The 14332-nt window shown below is 38.8% G+C and overlaps 1 protein-coding gene across 3 annotated transcripts in view; it reads left to right on the top strand.

Moving 5' to 3' along the window:
• Nucleotides 1-14332, top strand: part of GRM8 (glutamate metabotropic receptor 8) — a 570128-nt gene that overhangs the window by 5837 nt on the left and 549959 nt on the right. For 2 of the 3 annotated variants that reach the window (XM_019543461.1, XM_019543459.1), the window contains exon 2: nucleotides 3354-4200. In XM_019543461.1, the coding sequence (XP_019399006.1) occupies nucleotides 3691-4200 (510 nt within the window). In that variant the 5' untranslated portion in view covers nucleotides 3354-3690. Of the gene's footprint in view, nucleotides 1-722; nucleotides 1327-3353; nucleotides 4201-14332 lie in introns of those variants that run through there. The other variant, XM_019543460.1, reaches the window with a different exon arrangement.

Here is a 14332-nt window from a genome sequence, read left to right as displayed (position 1 = left end):
CGTGGATCCTCCTCTCCCTCCTCAGCCCATAGCCCGAGACTGGGAGGATCGACGAAAACACCACCTGAGCTCCCAGACCCCTAAGCCCCAAATTTGGATTAATTCAGATGTTTATGGTCACTCTAAAGTGCATTTCATTTTGAATATGTAATAAGGTTGTCTGGATTTATAACTGAGCATGTCAATATTTTAGTTTTAACTAAAAATCATTGATAAAAATGAAAATAATTTAGATAAAATGTCTTCTGCTTAGTTTAGCAAGCTTACAACATACTATAACCCTCAATCATTATAGCAAAAATGGTGTGCTGTGAATAAATTAAGCAGAATAATAAGGGTTTTTATTTTTTTAGCTGACATACAACAAGAGTAAAATGTATTAAATTAAGATGAATGCTTCATACACAATTTCCTTTCATTATATAGACAGATTATGGCTATTAGAGCAATGAAAAAAATACTTCTTTTTAGAAAGTAAAAATATTAACTGTATATGACAGTGTGACTAATAGTGAACTATAATATTACATTGAAAAAATCATATATTTTTAAAGCTTCAAAAGTCATCGTGGTTACAATAACATTTCAACCCTACTTAAAACTTTTAGTCAATGTAAACTTACTCATTCTAGATAAAGTGATGGACCCACTGTTCCTCCTGTATTTCCTTCAGAAATTGGGCTACAGCATTGTTTAAGCAATTGTTGTTCTGGTATATAAAAACAGATGGCTATTTCAGAAGCTTCAGTCGGAGTAGAGTCTTTCTTGTTTGATAAATGGACTTCAGTCAAATTGAGCACCAAACAATATTGGGAGGAGTGGGGAAAGCAGTTTTCTCATGACTATTCTGAGACTTTATTTTCAATTCGCTATCCTCATCTTCTAAATAGTTATATGGTATTAAATAAGAGCCATTTCAAGTTTTCTTATATTAAAGAAAATGAGTCCAGAATCCTTTAAAATTGCATTACTATATACTGTCTAAATGTGTTTTTATTAATAATGATCAAAGAGAACAGAAAGGAAATAACGTCTTTGTGAGTTACTTAGATGAGGAGTGGGGTTTTTTGTTTGTTTTTGTGACTGTATCCATCTTATTATTTTGACTTCATAGTCCTATTTTCCTGTTGGGACAGTAAAGTTAACAACCATTTCTTATCCATTAATGATGCATCCTATAATTCTCTCTACATGGCAGTTCAAATTCTGCCCTCAGTTACTTTAATATAAATCTGGATTAATCAGAGATGTATCTGGGCCTCTGAATGTCCTGAGCAGTAGCAATACTGGAAGCACAGCTGCTACTGTCTTTGCACCACCTTGAAGGTTGGTGCCCTAGTCTTCCTCCTTTTTCCATCCCCGCCTTTAGTTATGATACTGGGCTTAATGCAATTGAAATCATTGGAGTTACCTCAGTTTCTACTTGTGTAACCAAGAACAGGTTGGCTGCATTGACATGAGCGTGAACATTTGGCTTCCTGGGGACAACTAGCAGCAGAACACCTTGTGCTTCTTTTAATTGTCCCCAGGGAATGCCTGGACCATGCACCTTCTGCCACAGGCAGATTACCCAGGTGGGGTAGAAGAGGCTGGGGCCAGCACTGGTTTGGCCCCAGCAGCCTTACTTAGGGTCCTGGGGGCCTCCTGGGGCTGCAGCAGCAGCAATCCTGCCATCTGAATGCCAGTCAGGCTCCAAAACATGACTTTGGTCAGCCAAAGTCTGGTTTTGAGCAGCATCTGCTTTTTTTTTTTTACATGTTTTTTTTTGATAACCAGAGGTCCAACCCCCCCGCACAGATATGTCTGCAGCACCACATACCGTATGGCCAAACTTGTCTGGATGAGAACATGGAGTTAATAGTCTTTTTACAATTGGCAGTAAACTTACTGGGCTTTTATTAATTTATACTTGTTAAGAGTCCTAAGGAGAAAAATGAGATTAGCAAATCAGCAAGGATATTTCTCCTTTTAGATTCCTATACTAAACTTAAAAACCAAACTAAACTTAAATATTTCAAGGTATTGAAAGTCTTGGTCTTTATACACCCAGTGCTCTACTATTCCCAATAGCAATACTTCTATTCACACCAACTATACATGTTTCATTTTCAAGCCTTTGTTTTGTTACTGAATCACAGTGAGATACTTTTTCATTAAATAGATGACATTCTACTGTTGTTCTCTTTTATAGGTCTTCAAACATCCATTACTTCAAAATTCTTACTTAGCTTTTGTGATCTAAGTAATATTCAGATTGGGGAAAACTGAAATAACTACAATTTACAGGAAGATGATCAGTTTAATGGATTATTGAGTTGCATTGGAATTACATTACCATAGGTCATACTAAGACAAAATTGAGGGTGTGGTGGGGTGGGAGGAATACTTCAAATGTGTTATATTCTCTTCCCAATACTGAGGATACCTGAGTTTAGATTTTCCTAAAATAACTTGTCGCTATTTTGGAAGAAGTTAGTTATGTTTTTTGAATGTTTAGATACTGATGCTTGCATACTGGGGTGTTAAGTGCTCTAGAAATACTTGAGAGTATTAGTCAGATGTTTAAACATATAGGATGAAATTCTGGCCCAATGAAATCAGTGGTAGGGGTTTTTGTGTGCGTGTTTGTGCGTGTGTGTTTGTTTTTGGTAAAAGAAGCCTGAAAAATGAAACTGCGATTTGGCTATTGCTGTTCCCCAATATGTAAAATACATCATGACCCCTCTGCTTAGGAACTTTGTCACTATCCCATGATATTCATTTATTTAATTTTTTTTTTATGTATGTGGTACCATAGTTGCATGTGGAACAGAAATAAAAGTAATTTGGGCTGGAGAAATAACAGGGTTATTATACAAAGAGCTTATGGCCATGTACTGCAAAATGCCAAATGTGTACATGACTTTAGTTAAACTAGTGATGTTCATAAAATCAGTAGAACTACTAATTAAATGTAGACAAGTCTTTGTAGGACCAGTACCTGGCCTAAACTGTAGTATCATGAATGCATCTAGAACAACACAATTGGAGAAATGCTGCAAAACAAAATGGTTTGTAGTCTCTGTTTCTGGATGTTTTATGCAAGGCAAAGGTAAATAACAATTACTGATCTGACTCTGAGCATCAAGCTAAGTTTAGTCAGCTCAGTATTGTTTTTGCTCTGCTGGTGTCATCAATCTCTCAGCTCTTAGTACAGTGCAGCCAGGTGTTCCAATTCACAGAGGGCCAAGAATTAATCCCTTACAGAAAATGGAAGTAAAACCTAGGCTATGTAACTCATATTCAAAAGTAAGTATACAGTGTGACAAGCATGAATTTGCTGAACTAAACTGTATTTTTCACTTAATTTTCAGGAGTACCTCAGCTGCAGGACAACATACAAGGACAGAAATCATTGACCTCCTCCTGGCATCAGGACCAGAAATACTAACTTAAGTTTTATATCAATCTACAGTAGCTGAAAACACCTCTCCAGAAAACAAACTTACCCTTGACTCCAATGGGCAATTTTTGTAAAACATGTTTTAAGAACTTTTGTTGACGTCTATTTTCTACCTGTTGCACGGTTCTATATTGTTACTCAGTGGGCACTGATGGTAGCCTACAGAAGGTGTAGCTACAAATGGTCCACCTTCTCCTTTAGCAACAAGAAACTTAGGGTCTTGGAAAGAAACAACATATTCAGAGAAAATGGTATACAAAGGAAAGCGACTAGTCTCTTGCCACTGTTTTTTCCTATTAACAGCCAAATTCTACTGGATACTCACTATGATGCAAAGAACTTATGGCCAGGAATATGCTCACTCCATTCGACTGGATGGGGACATCATCTTGGGAGGACTGTTTCCTGTCCATTCAAAAGGGGATAGAGGGGTGCCTTGTGGAGAGCTGAAGAAGGAGAAGGGGATCCATAGACTAGAGGCAATGCTGTATGCGATAGACCAGATCAATAAGGACCCTGATCTACTTGCCAATATCACTTTAGGTGTCCGGATCCTTGATACGTGTTCCAGGGACACTTACGCTTTGGAACAATCCTTAACCTTTGTGCAAGCCTTGATAGAAAAAGATGGTTCAGATGTAAAGTGTGCTAATGGAGATCCACCTATTTTCACTAAGCCAGATAAGATATCAGGTGTAATAGGTGCTGCTGCAAGTTCTGTGTCCATTATGGTTGCAAATATTTTAAGACTTTTTAAGGTAGGTAAAGATTTTTACTTTTTTTCATTTAAATGCTAGCCAGAATACAATATGTAATATAATTGTGGTATTTGAAAAAACTAAAGGGTTGAAATCTAGAGTAATAACTTACCCCAAACAAGGTAGTGAAGGCCTTATATTTCAAGGTAGTAAGTGCCTCTTTGGTAATGCCTATCATTCTGGATTCTGTTTGGTTTCACTAGGAGCAGAGTAAGCAGCTACTTTTAAGAGTTGTTCAGCATGTCTGTGCTATGTGACTGAAATTATATTGCTTGTTAAAATTCACCCAAAATATCAAAGTGCTAATATTAATTTCCTGCCCCATAGCATAAGAGAGAAATCATAGAAAACAATCTTACTGATAGGGGATAATAGAAGTATTTATGTGAGTAGGATGAGCAGGATTTGGTAACAGAGTTGGTGAGTGCTTGCATTATAAATTATTATTTTCAAGGGCCTAGAACTCCTGCTGTTTAACTTTTTCCTGGAATTAACTTCTAAAATAGAAAGAAAACTCTCTGCTGGCTATTACATCATTCTGGAGTGCCATCTCCTCTTTCTTGTTAAGTTCTAATTAACTTTAGAAAATTCATAGTTAACATTATCCTAAGGAAAATGGAGAGTTGTCTATTAACGATGTTTTTTTGTCCTTGTGTGATTTCAAACTGATGATGTTTGGCAAGCAGCTAGTTCTTAAATTAGGCTAATACTTTTGGGTATTGTGAAAACAAAGATTCTAATAGTATGAGTGTTTAAAAATTGGCTTCCATGAATGCATTTTATTTAAGTATCATCTCGGAACTAAAATGTGTTACAGGAGTGCATGGGGATTTTATTACTTTCTAGGTTTTGGTGGTGTTTGTTTGTTTGTTTTTTTAACATTGGATTGCTTCCAGTTGTCCACATTGACTAATGGACTGTTATGAGGGGAGTATTTTTTTTGTGTGAAAAAGGAACAGTTAGCATGTTACCTGTACTGGAGAAAACACTATACACTTCTGGAAGCAAATATTAGACCAGTTGACTCGGAAACGTTATCCATCCTCTTTAGCTGTGATATAGTTACTGAAAGTGTTATCTACAAAATGTTTATGTGCCTCTCTTTAAAGTAAAGGTCCTAATGGGAATGTGAACGGTTGAAAATATCAGGCAGACTTGGCATAAACTTTTGAGTAGTTTAGTCAGGGGTGCAGTTCAGTACACTGTTTTTTTGTGGGTTTTTTTTCTTCCAAGTTTGATATAATAGTGTTTAATACCACTGGTCTAAAAGTGTAAATGAGATTTTTCACTTGATTGAGACCCCTCTGAAAATCCTCAGCTGTTGCATTTTTTTTGTTTGCTTGTTTTGGGGGATGATGAACGTAATGGATGCTATTTTTATTACATAATTACTTGTGAACATGACCAGTCAAATTTCCTCTCTTGATCCAAATGGACATCTACTATTTTTGGCTTCACGTTTCCAAAAGTACAATGGTCTATAAACTAGCTGTGCAAAATGAACACACATTAATTTAAAGGATTTTGGATAAGGCCCATTATGAAATGGGTTTAAAGTGGTAAAGCACTAATATTTCTAGAAACATTTTCCATTTGATCTCAAATTGGAGAAATAAGAAATTAAGGCCATGTACAAATATATTCAGTCTTTCCCAAGTCATTGTGCTCTCAGTAGAAACCATAAGTATACAGATGCTCAGGTTTTTTCTCGCAGAGCAAAAATGGATGGTACAGGAGAAAAATAACCTGGGGGAAAAACTGGGTTAAACCCTGGAGAGTTTTTCTCCTGGGAGTGTGAATGTCTGTATACATTTTCTTCTGGGAAGAGGCCACAGCAGTCTTCCAGCATGTCAGGGTACTTTGCTCTTGTACCCCCCACCTCTCCCTCCCCGGAAGAGACAGTATGTTGTGTGCTTGACTCTGCTGCTCCAGCCAGCAGAGAGCAAAACACTTCCCCCTTCACAGTCCGGATATTGTGTTTCAGGGCAATGAAGGCTAATCTGAGCCAATTAGGGGTGCACTATGTACTGCTGCCATCTGCCTCCAGGTAGACTGAGGGAATAAAGGTTTTGTTTTTTTGTGATGGTGTTTTTTTGTTTTTGTTTCCTACCAGAAAAACCCAGGAGAATTTTTCCAGTTTAGTGTGTGTGTGTGTGTAGCCTAACTATAATCATAATATTTGAATGAGCCTTATGGATTTGTTCTTGCATCATTTAGATAAGTGTAAAGTGGGTATAAATACTGTCCTTCTGATTTTTGCAGTCACTTCATACAGTTGTAGATGAGAACAGGAAGTACTAGACAGGCTATATCCAAGCCCATACTGTCTCAGTATGACAGGTCAAGAAAGAAAAGTTAGTAATAGTTCATTGTTAATTAACTGACAACTAGAAAACCATGAAAGCCAAATGGAATTGAAAATGGAGAGGCTGGCATGTTGTCTCATTTGTTTAGTTCTCTAGCTTTTTGTCACTGTTCACATTGGCTTTGTATTTAGTTCCACATTCAAGAGTTGGTTTGGCTTGCTTTGCGTATTTCCAAGAAAATCATATAGACGTTTTCAGCAGAAATCCATTTGTGGGAGGATCAGATACTTTCTGTAAATGGGGAAAATAAGCTTGTAATAGGCTAGTGATATTGATTTTTGTGTGAATAGATGAATAAAATGTAATGAAATGTCACCCATGAAATCATACCTATATCTATATCTATATCTCGTTTTTTCTTCTTCTGGTCTAGATGGTGGTTATGGGAGATCAGTTTAGTATAGTGTTTGTACTGACATACTATTACTTTTCTTGAATGTATTTTTTATTAAGTTCTGCAGTGTAAATGGTAGGAAAGCAAACCTGCCCATCTAAACTTGTCAAGTGGGATTGAGAGATGAAAGAGTTCTAATCAATAACTCAGAACTGATTGTGCAGCTAACATTTAATTTTCAGTCCTGTTTCATGGTATACAGATAATGTTAAATTGGATGCTAGCTGCTTTTAGTACATGCAGTGGCTTTAACTTGTCTCTGAGTTTGTTACTGTCTGCTTCAAACCCATATTCATGCTGGTGTTTTCTATTAAAAAAGTCTTACAGTAATTCTAATATGGCTAAAACGTGGACTTCAGTGAGCACAACATGTTAAGGAAGTCAGTGGTGCAGGATCAGGCATTAAGTGATCAGCATTTTGAAAATTATTGTCTGCTTTGTTTATTTTTGACTGATTTTTAAATGAGAAAGGAAGAAAGGGGATAATTTAAGTAGAACTTGATGATCTTTTAAGGCTTTCTCAAAATGAAGAAGGTGGGTTTTTTTTCCACGCACTAAAAAATGTACTTGCTCCTGAGTTTGCCTTCAGATGTTCTGAAGGAGATTACTTGCTGTCCTTTATTTTGGCTTACAGTGAAGAATATACTGGCTCTCCATTTCAGCTAAGGAATTGTTTTGGGCAAATGGTTGATCTCGGTCCATAGTCAGAATGTAAACTTGGAAGTGTTGGACTTGCACTAGTCAAATAATTTTCTTGCTCTAAAAGTCAGGGTACACAAGACACCAATGAAATTTAAAAGTAGCTGGCAACTTTTTTTCCCCCCTCCTTCCTTTGAGCCGTGTTTGCGTGGGTTCCTGTACCTAAATTCCAATTCCATGTCCTCTTCTGAAGCTGCACTACCCTCTTAAATAATGCGTAGTTCTGAAGTAATGATTAGACATAATGGTCACTTTAACATCTATCTTAAGATAGGGTTACCTAGATTAGCACTTTTCAGGGTTGAAGAGAGCGTAGTAGACAGCTTTTTAGGAAACTAAGCCGTGTAAAACTAACATTAGCTGTGAATTGAGAACAGCAAGGAAGAAAGAAGCCTATGAATTCTCAGATACCAGCAATTTGTCTTCTGAAACCATGACGGCTACCTCCTGATTTCCATTATGCAATAAGAGTGCAAATAACGTTCCACTGCAGTCTTAATCAATATAGGGTCACATGGTACCCCCTCTAGGGAAAGATCCTATTTACCCATTTAATTGATGCAATACAGTTGCTGGCAAAAGGAGGAGACTTCTCTTTTAGGTTTAATTATAGACCCTGTACAAGTATCCTTAATAATATAAAAGTTACAGATGATGCTTTTTAAAGTTCTCACATTGGACTGGAATCTAAGGCTCTGATCCTACAATTCTTGGTCATAAGTAGCCTGCTTGATTTTTTTTTTTTTTTTTTTTTTTACTGGGATTCTTACTTGAGAAAAGGCTTTAGGATCAGTCTCTAATTTAGTTCCATTTTAGGAACTTTATGCTCAGTTGTCATGGGCAAGCAGAATAGCAAGTTAATAATTAACTCGCAATAGGAGGGAGCCATACTCTCTCACTATGGCCCCCTCCTTCTACATGTAACTGCACAACACCTGTAACCTTAGTACCAGCTACATATGCAAAGTACCTATCACAAGGTATAAAGCTCCAACCAGTTATAAAGTTAGGCCTCAAAATGTATACTAACTTTATAGCTGGTTGCTAGTGAGCTCTTATTTGTGTGTAGAGCAGGGTCTCCGTTTGTGGCTGGGAGCCCTGTCACCTGGCTGAATTGCCAGGAACAGGGGTGCATCATGCCCAGTGTAAAAACCCCAGGCCTGGGGGTAAAGGCATCCATGATCCCCAGGTTCTGGAAGTTTTGCACACTCCTGAGCCTGGGAGCACAGGCAAGTGCTCTGGCTGGTAGGGGGGCATGGAGAGCACTAGTGCCCCCTTCCCCCCCCACCCCCCCGACTCAAGAGGGACCAGTCACTGGGAGCATATAACTGCTGTGATGGTGACTGCCAAGGGTTGGAGCACCTGCCAAGGGTTGGAGATACTCATGTGACCCTTGACACCTTGTCAAAACTTGGTAAGTGGCCCTCCACCCAAAATAATTGCTTGCCCCTGGTTTACATGGCTGGCCCGAAAGCGTGAGGGGGGGGGTCATATAAACTCTCTCTGAAATGCTCCATCATTCATGATGGGTAATGGGCTAGTGAAAGAATACTGCCCTGCCTGGCACAAGAAAGGTGTTCTAGGGCCCAGGGAAGAGGAAGGGTAGATCACAGCAGTAAGGTTATGTGACTATAGAGCGAGGACAAGCATGTTAAGGTAAGGCCAAATGTTTATTTCAAGATTTAGTCTCTCTGGTTGCAGAAAAAGACCTTCAACTCTTTTTTTACCAACATTCCCTATTTTTCCCTAGAGGAAAAAAGTGTAGGTTGGAGACCCAAGTCTGACTGTCTGAAGATTAACCTAGGTGTCATCTCAATTTTTATATTATGCGCAGGTTGAAAAATTGACAGTAAAAACAGGGGATATGTAAGTGAGGGAACTTTCTGGTGAGAAGGCTGATCCTTCTTTCCATTCACATTTGCAGAGTAGGGAAGGCATAATTGGTGTGTCCCTCACCTTCTTGCCAAGCACCTTGTTTTGTGGCTCCACTTCCTATAATATCTAGAAGCTGAAGAGTACTGGACACATTTTGAAGTTGCACTTTATATTAGATCTGTAAAGCAGAAAGCTTTCTCTCCTGTGCCCCTCCATAACCCCTGATTTGTGAAGAGGAACAATTACATATCGCCCCTTTGCCAGAAACATTCCAGCTGCTGAGAATTTCTATCACTCGATTTCTTATTATCAAACACTTGGTAATATTTTTAACATCCTGGGTCTTCAAGAATTTGCTGCTCTTGCTGTCTGGTTGTGTTCTTAATGCACAATACCAAATCTCGGGCCTGTCTTATGTGGTTGCAAAGCGCTTGATAGCTCTGTGGTTGCTTACTGGGCTGACTAGTCTATGGTTGGCTTACTGCTAAACCCAGCTGGGGAAGAAAAGGAGACACAGGTAAGCATGGAGGTGTTCAAAACAAGGAGGGTGAATGAATTGCTTAACTTTTTGCACATCTCAGTCTGATTTTTCCCTATATGACTATTCCAACCAAGTTACTGTAGCTCTAGAGTAATATTTATGCATATCCATGGGAAGTGCTGTGGACATTGAGAAATCCAAGGTCACTCCTTTTCCCCAGTAAGTGGAAAGAGATATCACTGGCTTTCATAGATTCATTGTTTCTCTCAAACTGAAACTTCCATATTTTTTTTAGTTGTTTACCAGGGAGAATTCTGGGCAGTTTGTAAAATACATTCAGAGTCTGTTTTTCCTGGGCTGGCTTCCAGTTAGCCAAGGGGAACTTTTGCTTCTGTTGGAATATCTGGGAGAAACAACTGATGGCATGCTTAATCCCTCCCCTGATTTTACCGCTCTAAGGGCTTGGCTGCCATGTAGGGTATTCCAGCTGTGCTGAGTTATGTCCTCTAATTTGGAGAGTTTTTCATATGAGGACAATCCTGATCACTCAGGCTATGTAAATCTAACCAGAAATGGGCCCAGAGAAGAAAAATAGGCTCCTTCTCTCAGCTCAGATCACCTTCCTGTGGCTCTGTGCATGCCAAGTTTTATATTTCTTAAAATGTCTGAGAGGTGTATTATGTGGGTAAAGTTTGCTGGAAAGAGAGGCAAATGTTTACATAGATAGGAGAACCAAAAAGTCTCATGCAACTTCTGCTTTCACTGATAAACCCTGTCTGTCACCTTCACACATCTCCTATTCAATGTCACACAAGAAGCAGCCAGGGACAAGGGTTTGCATATGAATTAAGATGGGTGGACAGGATGCTTGGAGAATTGGAATGTTGTCTCTACACTTGCTGTTGCTTCCCCCAACCATGTTTTGTTTAAAAAAACCTTTGTGTGCTCTGTTTGGCCAAATTCTCCTCTCCCCTATATTGAGGTGTATCCCACTGACAGCTGCACAATTGTTATCTGAGGGGAATTTGACCTCCTAAGATTTAGCTTATACATGTATTCTGTAATGAGATAAACATGTATAAAGTATCAGTGATGTTCTGGAACTTTTGCTGTATGTATAATTGTCCAGAAACTGAAGAACTAATATTTGCAAATGAAAATAAAGCTTGGAATCCCAGTTTCCTCAAATGTGTTTTGGCAATTTCTTTGCTTTGTTTCACATGAATCCCCTCAGCTAATAGCCTTATGCTGCTCCTACTGTGACATTGATTAAGACATGCATGATGTATGTTTATATTTAAAGGGTTCAGTTATAGATTTTTGCCACTGGCCTCCCCTCAGTTTGAGAACTAATAAGGATCATGCCTTGGTCCCTCCCTGGATTTCAAGCAGACATCCTAAGAAGTAACAGGCAGGAGCAGTCCTTGCACAAACTGGAGCATAGGGTCTCAATTTGCATAGAACCCAGACTAATCTGACCACCGTCTAAGCTATATATCTGGATGTACTATGGTATGATTTCTAGAGCAGGATAATACAATTTAATTTAAGTACGTTAGTTCAAAGACAGTCTTGTGTGGTACTTTAACAGGATCGGATCCTAAATTCACACCCGAATCCTTTTGTGTCCTTGCAAAGTTTCATTGATTTCAGAGACCTCAAGTAGCTTCCAGGTTCTGCCTATCCAAACTTGACTGCAGGCCATTGTTTAGAGGATTCAGAAGGGGTCTTTCCCTGCTCCCTAGTGAGAGCTCTGCCATTATCCTGAAAGGAATAAGAACAGACTCTGCAGGGCTGCTTATTCAAATTGGTAGTGTGTTGAGTAAAATTCAGTTGGGTTCTGTTCCATGATACCATATCATAGTTACCATTAGTATTTTCTGCAACATAGTTTTTGAAATGTTACATTTTTAATATTGAAAGGGCTTCCTTTTTTGCTCTGAACTGTGAGACGTGTTTTTTGGTGGAGGGGCGGGAAGCAGTAGGTAATATTTGAAGCATTTTAAGGTTCAGCATCTTAACATGAACAGGCTTGTTTTAGTTTTTTTTTTCTAGATAATGTTTTCAATCTCTGAATCAAATTTATTTATGAAAGGAAGCTGTGGCCAGGGCATCTCACTTTCTTTTTACAATATTTTTTCTATCTTTGTGCCAGTCTGTATCTATTTAGTGCTTGCACATCTCATCTGGTTATTAGTTGGAAAGTGCTACTAGAAACTATTTGATTTTGTTTTTTCTCTCTGTTACTTTATTTTATCCCCCTCCTCCTGCCTGTTCTCATGGTTCTGTTTCCACTGGATAAAACAGCTTTCTCATCTCTTTATTGTCATGGAAATATAAAATCCTGCATTATATTGGCAAACCTTTGGATTCAACTATGAATATCCTGTCAGTGACAAGTTCAGGTGTCGTGGGTGAGAGAAATGAATACTAGGTCCAAACTACAGATAAACAAAGTGTACAGCAATCTGTGCAACTCTTAGTAATGAAATAGCTTGGAAATATTTCAGTTGCAGCCAGAAGAAATAATGGATTTCCAGATTGTCTGAAAACTGCTAGGATTGATTAGCATCAAACTTAATTTGTGCTAAACTGCTTGAGGTGAGGGAGTGGAAATCAACTTTATGCATTAATTTAGTGTTTTACAGTATAATAGTAATTTAAATATGCTTCTAAAGAGCTTACATTTCTTGGAGCAAGGCCTGGAAGTCAGAAGTATCCCAGCTTTGCAGCTGATTTGCTGTATGACTTTGAGAAGTCAAGAAATCTTTTTGGCTCATTTTCCTAATCTGGAATTGGTAAGAGCTATTACATAGGGGTGGGAGGCTCAATAAATGTTTGCAAGTTCAGATCTTTTTATTTTTATTTTCAGGGTCTGTCTGTCTGTCTGTCTGTCTAAGTTGGTTGGGTGTTTAATATTGTTCCATAACCACAGTATGGAAGTACCTTAGAGAGAAATTGCACCTAGTAAAGGCCTATAGTCTAATTCCCCATGGGCAACTGGGACTAAGATATATTTTCTTTTCTCTCATTTGAAGGGCACAGGATATGGAGGGGGGGAAAGATCTGTTCTCTCAGCGCTGAGATCATGTCTATTATAACATGCTTAGATAAACCTAAATATAGTGAATTTACTTAATGCAAATAACCAAGTTAGTTACTTACATTTAGCAGTGCCAGTAAATGCCAGTCATAAAGTTCCAAAAACAACAAACCTGAAAAGACGAGGAACAGAGTCCAGTATGGTTCAACCTTTGAACTAGAACACAGATCCCACAGTGGAGGCTTTTTCAGAAACTTTCTTAATGCACTAATTTTTCATAAATGAGGTAAAGTCAAGGCATTTACATTCAAAGAAGACACGGCACAAAAATACTGTTGCAGGATCAGTTGTTTTACTTTTATTGGGTAAAATGATAGATCTAAATGAAGCCTTATTTTTTTTCCTGATAGATGTTGGCTGCCTTAAACTGATAGTTGTACAGTATTATTACTGTCCTATTTTCTGACTGTCATTGGAGAGTAGGCAGTATTATTGTATGATACCACTAGTAAAATGTGGTGGGGAGGGGGAAGAGAACTTCTAGCTAGTAAAATGTTTCATTTAGTCCAGGGGTTTTCAACCTCTTACAGGTGGAGTGGGTTGCGGTGGGGGGTGGCAGCAGCTGGACACGGAGCAGGGAGGGGCTTGCATGCGGTGGTAGATAGTGACGGTGGCTCCCATGTACAAGCTCCACCCCATGATCTTCCCATGCCTGGCCAGCCAGGCAGTGCCTGGGGCCCACAGAAGGGAGCCACTGCCCCCCCTCCCTCTCTGGGAGACAGCAGCATGGGGTGGTGCATAGCAGTACTCTGGCCTCGCCCACCCATGTGTACCTCCTAGACCCTTTCCAAGTACCCCCGGGGGGTACACATACCCCCAGTTGACAACTCCTGTGTTTGTCTATCACATAAAAATAAGCAGCTATAGAAAAAAGTATTACTCCAGGACTGGGGTGCTGGCTGTAGCTGTGTTGATCTAAGGACACAAGTAGATCAGGTTCTTTGGGTAAATGTGATATTATTTATTAGATCAACTAAATAGTTGGAAAAATTGTTCTTTTCAAGCTTTCAGGTACAAATACTCTTCTTCAGGGAAAATCTACAGTTGTATGGTGCTCTCCTGGATAGGATATTAATCTGTTGGATGCAACAAAATCATAGACTAAATCTAGACATTGGATTCATGGCACATTATAACTTGCCTGCCATCTGATAACCCCATGTAATAGGGTTACCATACATTTGGGTTTTCCTGGATATGTCCTCCTTTTGGGT

The sequence above is a fragment of the Crocodylus porosus genome, unplaced genomic scaffold (genome assembly GCF_001723895.1).
Source record: "Crocodylus porosus isolate Cpor-Errol unplaced genomic scaffold, CroPor_comp1, whole genome shotgun sequence".
Lineage (NCBI taxonomy): Eukaryota > Metazoa > Chordata > Crocodylia > Crocodylidae > Crocodylus > Crocodylus porosus.
This window is presented reverse-complemented; position numbering and strand designations above follow the sequence as displayed.